Source organism: Sorex fumeus, unplaced genomic scaffold, assembly GCF_029834395.1.
Source record: "Sorex fumeus unplaced genomic scaffold, SorFum_2.1 ptg000007l, whole genome shotgun sequence".
Lineage (NCBI taxonomy): Eukaryota > Metazoa > Chordata > Mammalia > Eulipotyphla > Soricidae > Sorex > Sorex fumeus.
The window spans coordinates 11420611-11431622 of NW_026606064.1; the positions used below are offsets into that span (position 1 = coordinate 11420611).

The 11012-nt window shown below is 56.4% G+C and overlaps 1 protein-coding gene across 2 annotated transcripts in view; it reads right to left on the minus strand.

Moving 5' to 3' along the window:
• Positions 1-9405, minus strand: part of EXT2 (exostosin glycosyltransferase 2) — a 129616-nt gene extending 120211 nt beyond the window's left edge. Inside the window, exons 1-2 of one of the 2 annotated variants that reach the window (XM_056131308.1) lie at positions 6248-6316; positions 1800-2368 (exon numbers count right to left, since the gene is read on the minus strand). In XM_056131308.1, coding sequence (XP_055987283.1) covers positions 1800-2368; positions 6248-6250 — 572 coding nt within the window. In that variant the 5' untranslated portion in view covers positions 6251-6316. Of the gene's footprint in view, positions 1-1799; positions 2369-6247; positions 6317-9257 lie in introns of those variants that run through there. The other variant, XM_056131317.1, reaches the window with a different exon arrangement.
• Between the last annotated feature and the right edge of the window lie 1607 nt (positions 9406-11012).

Genomic DNA, 11012 nt, shown 5'->3' on the forward strand with positions numbered 1-11012 from the left:
TCCAGGGCTGTGCCCAGTGGTGCTAGAGGGCCGGGCAGGACCAGGGACTGAATCCTAGGACTGACCCCAGCCCTGACCTCTGAGCAACCTCTACAGCGGACAGGCAGGATTCTGGAATGAACTCTCCTTTTGCCAACCTCTATTTTCATACTTTGTAACAGTGAACATGGGCAACAAGTAACAAGGCAGGGTGGGGTAGGGTGAGGGAGGGGCACTTACATGTGAAAGGGAAGGAATGGGGGGGCTGGAGCCCATGTACTGCATGCCGCATCCAGGTTTTCTCCCAGACCTGGTCCCCCCAGCATGGCACCAGCAAGTGTGGCCCCAAAATAAATGACATAAAACAAAGAGCAAGGCCAGAGAGCTAGGACGGTGCACAGAACTGACCTGGATTTGATGATCCCCAGTGCCAAAAGGGTCCCCCAACCCCCTCCAGGAGTGATCTCTGAGCACAGAGCCAGGAGTGAGGCCAGAGCATCACCGGATATGGCCCCCAAACAAAAGAGAGAATGGGAAGCCAAGCCCGCCAGAGGTTTTGTCCTCTAAGAAGATGGGTACTCGGGGGAGAAGTAATTGGGGGGTCAAGGCAGGGGTCAAGGATGTGGGGCACAGCAGTGGTGTTAGAGTGTAGAGCTGTGGACCCAAGCACAGTCAACAACACTATAAACTGGAGCCCAACTACAACAGCCAACCTAAATGTGTGTCTGTCTAGGGGACAGGCTGGTGGTAGGAGGGAATCTGGGGACCCTGGTAGAAGGAAGTGGACGCTGATGATGGGATTAGTGCTGGGCCACTGCAGGCCTGAAACTCAACTATAAAGAAGTCTGTAAATCCTGCTGCCTTCTTCGAAAGAATGAACCCCAAAGAATATACTTGGGGGATGGAGAAGGGACCACTAAGTAAATAATGGTTGGAGGGCTCACTCGGGTTGGGAGATGCATGCTGAAAGTAGACTATGGACCAAACATGATGGCCACTCCGTACCTGTATTGCAAACCACAGCACCCAAAAGGAGAGAGAAAGTAAGAGGGAATGTGCCTGCCACAGAGGCAGGGGGTGGGAAGGGGTCGGGGTGGTGGGAGGGATACTGGGAACACTGGTGGTGGAGAATGGGCGCTGGTGGAGGGATGGGTACTTGATCACTCTATGACTGAAACGTAATCACGAAAGTCTGTAAGTCTGTAACTGTATCTCATGGTGATTGTTAAAACAAAATTTAAAAAGTTAAAAATTAAATTTAAAAAGATACTTTTTTTTAAGAGATGACTTTGGAGTAAAATTGTACACACAGGCTGCGTAAAAGGCACAGCAAATGCTTAAAGAAACGATTCAAAGTGAAAGGAAAAAAGGAGAAGGAGGATAAAGAAGAAGAGGAGAGGGAGAGGAAAGGGAGGAGGAGGAAGAAGAGGGGGAGGAGGAAAGAAAAAGGAGAAGGAAGAAGGAGGAAGGAGAAGGAGGAGGAGGAAGAGAACGAAGAAAGAGGAGGAGGAAGATGATGGGAAGGAAGAGGATGAGGAGGAAGGAGGAGGAGGAAGAAGAGGACGAGGAACAGGAGGAAGAGGAGGAGGAGGGGGAGGCGGGCACATGCTGGCACACGCAGCCTCCTCCTCCCACTCCTGCCATGGGGCGGAGAGCAAGGACAGAGGAGGACCCAGCCTGGCAGCACGGAGGGGGCCTGCGTCTCCCCAGGACGGTCCCAACAGCGGGGCCACCAGCCTCCTCCGCGGGGCCACCAACCTCCCCGGGGCAGCGCGGGTCGGGCACCCCCTGGCGTCTCTTCCCTGGCGCGCGGGCCTCACCTGGAGAGCTGCGCCAGCGCCTGCGCCGTCTCCCGCACGCGCAGCGCGCCCTGGCTCAGCAGGTCGATGGAGGGCACGAAGAGGCAGGCGCGGCCGATGTCGTCCGTGTAGTAGTCGCTGTCGGCGATGGCCGCGAGCAGCTCGTTGTACTCGCGGGAGAGCGCGTGGCCCACGGGCGCGCCCGCCGCGTCCACGTACTTGCGCAGCGCGTAGATGTACACCTTGATCTTGTGCCGGGGGTTGAAGCCGCAGCGGTACACGTCGAAGCACGTGTGCATGCGGCAGCTGAGGTCGCCGCGCTCGGGCAGGGGCGCGTCGGCCGCCAGGCGCACCACGGGCACGTCCCGCGCGCTGCGCCGCGCCGCGCCCCACTCGGCCGCCGCCGACTCGATGGAGTGCGGCCAGAACTGGAACATGCCCGTGGCGATGAGGCCCAGCAGCACCACGGAGAAGAGCGCGATGTAGTAGACGCGGTGCTTGGTCTTCATCCTTGGGATGAGGGCGGGACCCCGGAGGTTGTACTTGACCGACGCGCACATGCTGGCACACGCAGCCTCCTCCTCCCACTCCTGCCGCGGGGCGGAGAGAAAGGACAGCCGTCGTCATCGTCATCAACATCATCATCAGCATCAGCATCATCATCATCGGCGCATTGGCAAGACCAGCCACTCTGCAGAGGCGCTTGGGCACTCCCCCGGCCGGCGACGAGGTGGGGCGCCCTTGGGTGCGTAGCTATCCCCCATCCGCCCGTACAAACGCGGCACATTTTCTAGGAACACGGCGGTATCTTGTAAGGATATCTATCCACCGAGCACAGAGGCGAGAGAGGCATGGGGATAAGGGGGCGCGGCGGTAAAGGAAGGAACCTCCAAAGGTGGAAAGAGACCCAGAGAGCTCTTTCCTGCTCGTGGGGATGGACAGAATTCACTGTTTCTGGAAAAGCTTCTCTCTTGCGTTCCTTTAAGACCCGTGTGTGGGCGGGAGAGAGAGGGGGTGGGGCAGCGGGTAGGGGGTTTGCCTCGCATCTGGTGGACCTGGTTTTGATCTACAGCATGCTAGATGGTCACCCCCCTCCTAGCCCCTAGCACCCCCAGGAGTGATCCCTGAATGCAGAGCAAGGGGTAACCTCTGAGCAACACGGAGTGTGCCCCCCTTCTCCCTCAAAAAATCTATTCTCTTTCTATGGACCGGGGATAGAATCTCTTAACGGGGCTGGAGAGAAAACAAAGCAGAAATGGCACCTGCAGCGCTCCAGGGAGGAATATTCTAACAGTGGGAGAAGATACAAAAAACTGTAACAAAGTTGCAAAATGTAAAGACTCAGCTGGGAAGTATCAGCAATGCCCAGAGCGGTTGGAGACTCAGTCAGGCCCCGCTCCCACCCCTGTCTATAGAGGAAACAGTATTTCATAGACGTGGGAGAGACAGACTGGGAGGACACACACTCTTTCCTATCTCTGGGTCTCAGTCCTTTAGGGATGTGCTGCGTTGACAGAAAGTGGCCTTTCTGGGGGCTCTTTAGAGACCTTACAAATTCATGAAAATAGCACAGGGTGTGGGCAGCTTGGAACAGCTGCCTTGCAAGCATCTGGTCCAGAGTTCAAATCCCTGGGAGCACAACATGCGGGGGGGGGGGGGGGGGGGGGGCAGGGGCGGTTCTGCTGTCCACTGTAAGCACAGCGACCCTACCTTGCATGCCCCAATGAAAGAAACAAATGCCCCTTCCCAGCAGACACCCAGAAAAGCATCACAAGTAAAGGAGTGCAAACCGCACAGAGCCCTATCCATGTTTTGCAAAACTGGGATGCACCTGGGCCAGCCATATGCACATCGCCATGGTGGCGTCACCACCAACAGGAAAAGCCAAGGGATTGGGGGGGGGGGGCAAGTAGCCATCAGAGAGAGGGGCCCCATAGCTGCTGCCCTCCAGCTCCGGGAAGCCTGCCATGCTTTACTTGGCGATGAGTAACAGGTGGAGCAAAGGAAGGACTCAGAGCCCAATGCAGATCTCAGGACCTCCAGCCCCAGAGGGATTCTCAAGCAAAACACTAAAAAGTGCAAACCCTGAGGCAGTAGCAGGTGTGACCCTGAGGAACACATATGTGGTCTTGGCGAAGCCCCATCAGCAAGAAGTTGGACGAGCTACAAACACAAGCCCAGAGACATTCGCCACAGCTCTGGCCAAGAAGCACCAGCGATCGGTCAGTGATCAAGAACACCTAACGGAGTAAAGCAGAAATATACCCAGGCTAACCTCCGCCTACCCCGCCAAACCGAACAAAAACTAGACAAGGAGGGAAGGGAGAAGGAAAAAAACACCTGAGAAAACAAGAATGCACATATGCACATAAAAACATTTGCAGGGTGAGGGTGGACAAGAGAGCCCCAGAAAAAGAAGGGGGGGGGGGGGGGGGTGTGGGGGGAGGTTGCCACGCTGCCCCCTGCTGGCAGCCCCTGGAGCTGCAGGCACTCCCCAGCTTGGAGTCCTCCAGGGACTCAGCTGGAGGCCTGGGAAGAAGATGGGTCCCCAGTCCACGCACTGTTCTGCCTCCTACCTGTGCCAGTTTGAGGTTCCCACCCCCTGAGGATCAGAGAGAGGATGGGGTGGGGGTTGCTGGCATCCTCAAAAGCCTGGCCAAGGCATGGACTGTCACCTGTCCCTCACTGCTCCCGGCCTTGGGGGCTCTCAGGGAAGAAGTGGGGTGCCTGAAACCCTTCGCAGAAAGGGGTGAGGGGTGTAAGAGGTTGTTATCAGCCCAGCCCTCCCCACCATCTTCCCCTTAGCCAAGAAGCAGAGCTGGAGTCTTCTCTAGCGTGGACAAGGCAGAGATGGCATCTCCCCCCAACCCCCGCAGCAGTGGGCTCTGGGCAGGGGCTGGGTCACCCCCTCTGAGCAGACAGCGATAGGCCACCACAAAGCAGACAGGGACAAGCCACTGTGCTCCCGGCCTGCACTATGGTTTCTGGTCACCAGAGCCACGTGGGAGCCATGTGGGGGCAATGTGGGGCCTGGGCTGGCCACTATCTGCCGTCTGCCATCCACCGTCAGCTCAGGTGGTGTGGGACCCATGTCTGCCCGCCTCTCCTGGGGAGCGTGCACCACCACGGGCCCTCCCGTCTCTGCATCCCCTCGGCCTTGCCGACTCTTGGCGCCCAGTTCCATGGTCACATGTTCTTGGGCCAACTGGCCCACAGAAGGCAACCACCAATGCCGAGCTGTTCTAAGCACTGGCCTCTCACTGCCCACCTCTCTGGACGCTGGGGTGAGGTACCACATCCCCACATCCCACCCTTTGAGTCTCCTGACTCTTCCTTTACCACTCCCCCGACACCACCGTGGCCTGGACTTCTGCAGGCCCCATCTCCCACTGCTGCGTGGGGCCTGGCACCCTGTTTGGTGGGGAGCCCGGCAGGGCAGCACCCAGAGCTCAGCAGCACCCCGGGCCTCTGCTCAAGAGACACCCGGAAGCCAGTCTCCGCCAAGACGACCCACACTACACCCAGACATGGCCAAAGCCCAACCCCTACCTCACGCGTGAACCACCCCTACGGGGCCTGTCGCTCCCCATGGCCTGCTGGGGCATGTCCACATCCCAGTCCAGCCGGGAGGCAGGAGGGCGGACAGCCAGCCTGATGTGTCACCCTGCCACATCAGCCCTGTGTGATCCCTCAGGCCCGTACCCCCACTTCCCCAGTCCCCCCCCCAGCCCAGTGTAGCTCACTCAGCACAACGCTGCACTTCCTGAGACCTGGCTGGCCACTGTGGGAATGAGACAGGCCTGCAGGACAGGCCCCAAGCTGCCAGGCATCTCCCTCCCGGAGAGTCTTCGCAAGCGTCCAGGGGAGGAGAGGAGGGGCCCATTGCTGGCTCTGGGCCGGAGCTCAGGAAATGAGGGTCCAAAGTTCTCAGGGGCTGGAGCCCTAGTACAGCGGGCAGGGCACCTACCTGCCTTGCAAGCAGCCCAGCTCCCAGCTGGCTTCGATCCCCAGCATCCCATATGGTCCCCTGAGCACTTCCAGGAGTGATTCCTGAATGCAGAGCCAGGGGTAACCCCAGAGTATCTCCAGGTGTGGGCCCACACACAGCAACAAACAGAGTTCTCAGGACATCCCCACAGTTCAGCATCTCCGTGCTTGATCATGGGAGCCAGTTTCTTCCATCAGGGTCCTGACTTCAGCCAGGGGCACCCAAACCAAGGCTCTGCGCTCAGCCCTCGGGGCCGTTTCTGCCACAGTCACAATTCGTCTCTGGTCCTGGAGTTCCAAGGGTCTGTCCTTAGACCTGGTCTCAGCCCAAGGTCACCAAGGGAATGAACCAGAGCTGACTTGCTCCCTCTGGGGTGCCGCAGGAAGGGGGGGGGGGGGGGCTGGAGCGAAGGGGCCACCACGGCTTCCCCTTCTCTCCCCTTCTCGTAGGCATCCCGCCCCGCCCCCAACGAGAGGCTTACCATTGGGGTCCAGCCACAGCTCAGCTGCGCCAGCAAAGGTCCATGTTACACCCGCCTTGTTTCTATTCTGCCAAACTCAGGAAAAAACACGTGGTGAGGGGGAGCTGGCGGAGGGGAGGGCGGAAGCCAGGGGTGGACAAAGGAGGAGCGATCGGGGTAGACAGGAAGCCATGGTGGTGCGTGAAGGCGCTGGTGACCGTAAGAAGCTGGGCAAAGGGGGCTCAGGGACCCCAAGAGCCTGTCTGCAGAAGGGAGCCCAGGAGGGTCCCTGGGAAGCTCTGGTTTCCCTCCACCTAAGGCCCTCCATCCTGCAAGGGGGGGGGGGGCTTTTCCCGGAGTGGGCCCCCCACAGTCTGTGCCACAGAGCCCCCAAGAGAAGGTGAGTGAGCGGAGCCGGCACCCCAGCGAGCTAACCACAGTCCCCCTGTCCACGCTGGTGTCTCTCAGAGAAGGCCAGGCAAAGCAGAACCAGTCACCAAGGCAAGTTGGCCCCCATAGAACGCTGTGAGCTGTGGCAGATCAAGAAGTTCCCCGGCCTTCCGGCCTCTCTCCTCCCTGCAAACACAGTGACCCAAGTAGGCACTGGCTAGCCGTGTCAGGTGTTGAGTCACTGGAAGAAACTGTGAAGGCCCAGCTCCTGGCCAGGATGAGAAGAATGTTCTCTCGGGCCCTAGGTGACTGCCAGGTCACGTAGTGCAAAGCTTCGAGTCATACCCAGAGAGACAGTACAGCAGGTACAGCACAAGCCTCGCATGCGGCCAATCCCGGTTCAATCCCTGACACCGTATATGGGCCCTCCCCCAAGTACTGCCAGGAGTGACTCCTGAGAACAGAACCATGAGTAGAACCTGACCCCTGCGCCTGCTGGGTTTGGCAAAAAAAAAAGGGGGGGCTGGGGGAAAGAAGGTTTGAGTGACTCTGGAGAATCTGGGGGCTGCATTGGTACTTTTAACCCCAGCGTGCCTGAGAACCTGGGAACCAAAATATTAGCCACAGCGGAGAAATCCTGTCTCTCACCCGTTCCCTTAGCAGGTTAAGATTCTTTACGATTCAGGCTGAAGCGTTAGTACAGCAGGTAGGGCATTTGCCTTGCATGCGGCCAACCCAGGTTCGATTCCCAGCATCCCATATGACCCTCCGAGCACTGCCAGGAGTAATTCCTGAGTGCATGAGCCAGGAGTAATCCCTGTGCATCGCCGGGTATGACCCCCAAAAAAAGAATAAAATAAAGGATTCTTTACAATTAATGAAGAATAGCTAACTACCCTAAAAAATGGGTTTCCAAATGTGAAATAACAGTGTCCCTTAGGGGCTGGAACAACAGTACAGCAGGTAAGACGCTTGCCTGGCACAGATCTGAGCCCGGTTCCATCCCCGGTGTTCCATATGGTTCCCTAACCTTCCAGGAGTGATTCCTGAGTACAAAGTCAGGACTAACTCCTGAGCACCAATGGGTGTGCCCCCCCAAAAAAATAAATAATAGTGACCCTTTGACTGTGAGAATCACATGGTAATTAATACAAGGAATATCATCAGTCAACAACTAGACCAACTGTTGGGGCTGGAGTGATAGCACAGCAGGTAGGGCATTTGCCTTGTACGCGGCCTACCCGGGTTCGATTTTCAGCATCCCATATGGTCCCCTGAGCACCGCCAGGAGTAATTTCTGAGTGCATAAGCCAGGAGTAACCCCTGAGCAACGCCAGGTGTGACCCAACAGGAAAAAAAAAATAATAAATAAATAAACAACTAGACCAACCGCACGCTAAGACAGATCATACTTAGGCTGATATACACCGTTGTGCTGCCTTATTTCAGCGCCCCAGATGACCATGTGACAAACTCTCATGATGCTAATTTTTGTATAGATCTCATCAGGGAAACCCATCAGCGCGGCTAAGTCACTTGCCCTCCGCCACACGAGCAGAAACGTGCCCAGGCTGGAATTTGGGCGTCTGTCTTGGAAGCCCTATGATCAGTTTTCCCAGATCACCCTGGGGAAAGGGAAAAAAAAAAAAAAAAACAATTGGAGAGTTAGTTCCCTTTCACTCCCCGATCAGCAAAACCAGCATAAACTTGCAGGCTAGCTGAGCAAAGAGATCCCAGGGAGTTCACCACGGCAGCCCTAGATGCGTGCAAGCAAGAGGCCGAAGTCATAGAGGAGGGGCAGGAAAGACTGAAGGTGACAGCGTCGGAAACGACAGACCACGCCCCGTGCGCGCTCAGCACCAGCTCCACCAGGTGACAAGGGGCAGGCCTGGATCAAGAACCTCCTCAAATCAACTCAAGGGCCCTGAGATGAGCATGTGACCTTCCTCCCACCCCCTTCCTTGCCCAATTACCCCCAGCAATTGTTTAGGGGTGGGGGTCGCGGGGGTGGAGTGGGGGGGTCTCCAAACTGCATACTGAGATCTGGTTCCCAGCGCCAGGAATTCAACACCCCTCAATGCCTCTGTGCTCCGGGTCGCTGCTGGGGGCCCGGGACAGCCCGGATTCGCCTTTCCCAAGTCCTGTCTTCCGGGGGGGGGGGGGGGGGGAACAGTCCCCAAGTCCTGTCTTCCAGTGGGAGGCGCAAATCTTGCCCGGGCCAGCGGGGTATACAGCCTTGGGCCGCCGCCGGGCGCAGAACCCAGGGGCGCAGGAGACACCCAGGGCGAAGGAGCAGCACAAGCGTGTCGCTGGCGCCACGGGAATGGGGAAGGGGCTTGTGAAGTTGGGGTGCGGGTGGGGAACCCGCCAGGGGGAAGGGAAATCGAGGCGTTCCGGGAGAAAAGGGGGCGGGGTGGGGGTGGGGGAAGCTTAAGAGTAGTCGGGGCAGGTTGGCTAGGTTACAGGTGGGAACTGCAAAGGCGCGGGCTGGCCCAGAAGGGTGCAGGAGTCCAACAGAGCCCCAGAAGCGGAAAGTGACCCCACTCCCAGCCCCCAAAACAGCCGGTCCCTTGCAGCCCGGCCCCGGCCGCGGCGGGGAGGCCCCAAGCCCGCACCCCGGGCCGGCCCGGCCAGCGCTTACCTCGGCCACGGCTGCTCCCGCTCGGCCCCGCGCGCGATCACCGGCTCATGCCACCCGGGCGGGTGTGATGCCGAGGGGGCGGCCGCCACGGCCACGGCCGGGTCTCAGCGAGCCTCAGCGCGCGCGCGCGCGCGCGCCCCGGGATCAGGCGTCCACCACCCGGCCCGGCCGCTCCTGGCCCCCGCCGCGCTGCGCCTGCCGGAGCGGCCCGGCGCGCGCCCCCTGCTGGACAGGAGGAGTCAGCGCGCCCCTCGGCGCTCTCCCAGGCGGGGCCGCGCGCCCAGCGCCCCAGCCCTTGCAAAAGACCAAGTGGTCCAGATGCAAGTTTATCCTTAACAGACGCAACGCGGTCACAACTCCCACATCCCTGAGGGCGTTTTTTTTTTTATAGCAGATATTGGTACACAGGCTGTAACAACATGTTAGTGATCTCTTCTATAAAAGCTTAATGTTATCCACCGGAAGATACAATCATCTTCACCACCTTCACACACTTTCTTCTAAGGAAACTTTTTTTTCTTTTTGGATCATTTTTAGCGGATTATTCACAACAAAGTCTCCAATGGAGACATTACTGGGCCCGCTCGAGCAAATCGATGAACAACGGGAGGATAGTGACAGTGACAGGATTCATAACAAGCCAGCCAACATAAATTATTTAGGATCTGCCTTTGGGGCGGGTTTGGGTGGTGGTGGGAAAATTCAAAATAATGGGAAGGTGTCAGGGTTGGTGTTGGGATGTTGAATGGAATAAATTCTTATGAACAAGAGGTGTTTTATTTCCATAGAATAAATGGGGGGAGTTGTAAACTGAACGATGCACAAGCACTCATAAAACTGACCTCAAAAAGTGTGACGGTGTGAATTTTTTTTTTTTTGGCAAGGCGTGCAGTATTCTTGGGACACAATCACAGCACAATCACAGCAATCTTGTGGGCAAAGGATTTATCCGATGGATTTTAAACAACGGTTGTCAAAAATATGCACGACAACATTGCTTTTAATAAAATTGGAAAACTTGGAAACAACCAAAATGTATTATTACAGTGGAATAATGCCAGGAGTCATTTGGGTGGGTATGGAATTACCGCCAAAATGGGTTTATATGAACATCGCATTAGGGAGAAACCCAAAGCAGTGTTTAAGTGGGTATTGGGTTCAATCCTCGGCACTGGAATAAAACAAAAAATAAAAAAATTTTAAAACCTTGGGCAAGAGTGATCTTCTATGTAAATTAAAATATATGCAACAACAGAAGAGAGAGAAAATATATAACAGATGCTTATAGTCAAGCATATGTATGCTTTTTTTCTGGAAAGAATTCAAGCAAACAATTTTCAGTTTGGGGGAGAGTAACTGAGAAGGTAAATATGGGGAAAGAGACTAAATTTTCCTTTTGTTTCTGTATTATTTAAACGCTCCAGCCTCCTAACGCACAGTGAAACCCTTAACAGAAAACAGTCAACGGAGCCAAAAATTTTCGAAGTGCAGAATAATGCTCTTAAGAGGGTCGTGAAAAAAAAAAAAAGAGGGTCGTGAAATAAACCCGCTGGACCTGTTGTAGCGCTTTCTGGATCCGAATCCGTTTTGGTCCCAGCTGTGCCCTAGCGCCACCTGGTGGAAGTGCTCGCTTACAGCTCAAATAGTCCGAGATCTGCCGGGACTTCCTGCAGTCAGAGGGATTCCGGAAGTACTCCTGCCAGTCAAAGTCGTCTAGTGATAGATTTAAGGACATCGAGGAACCAGAGTATGCTG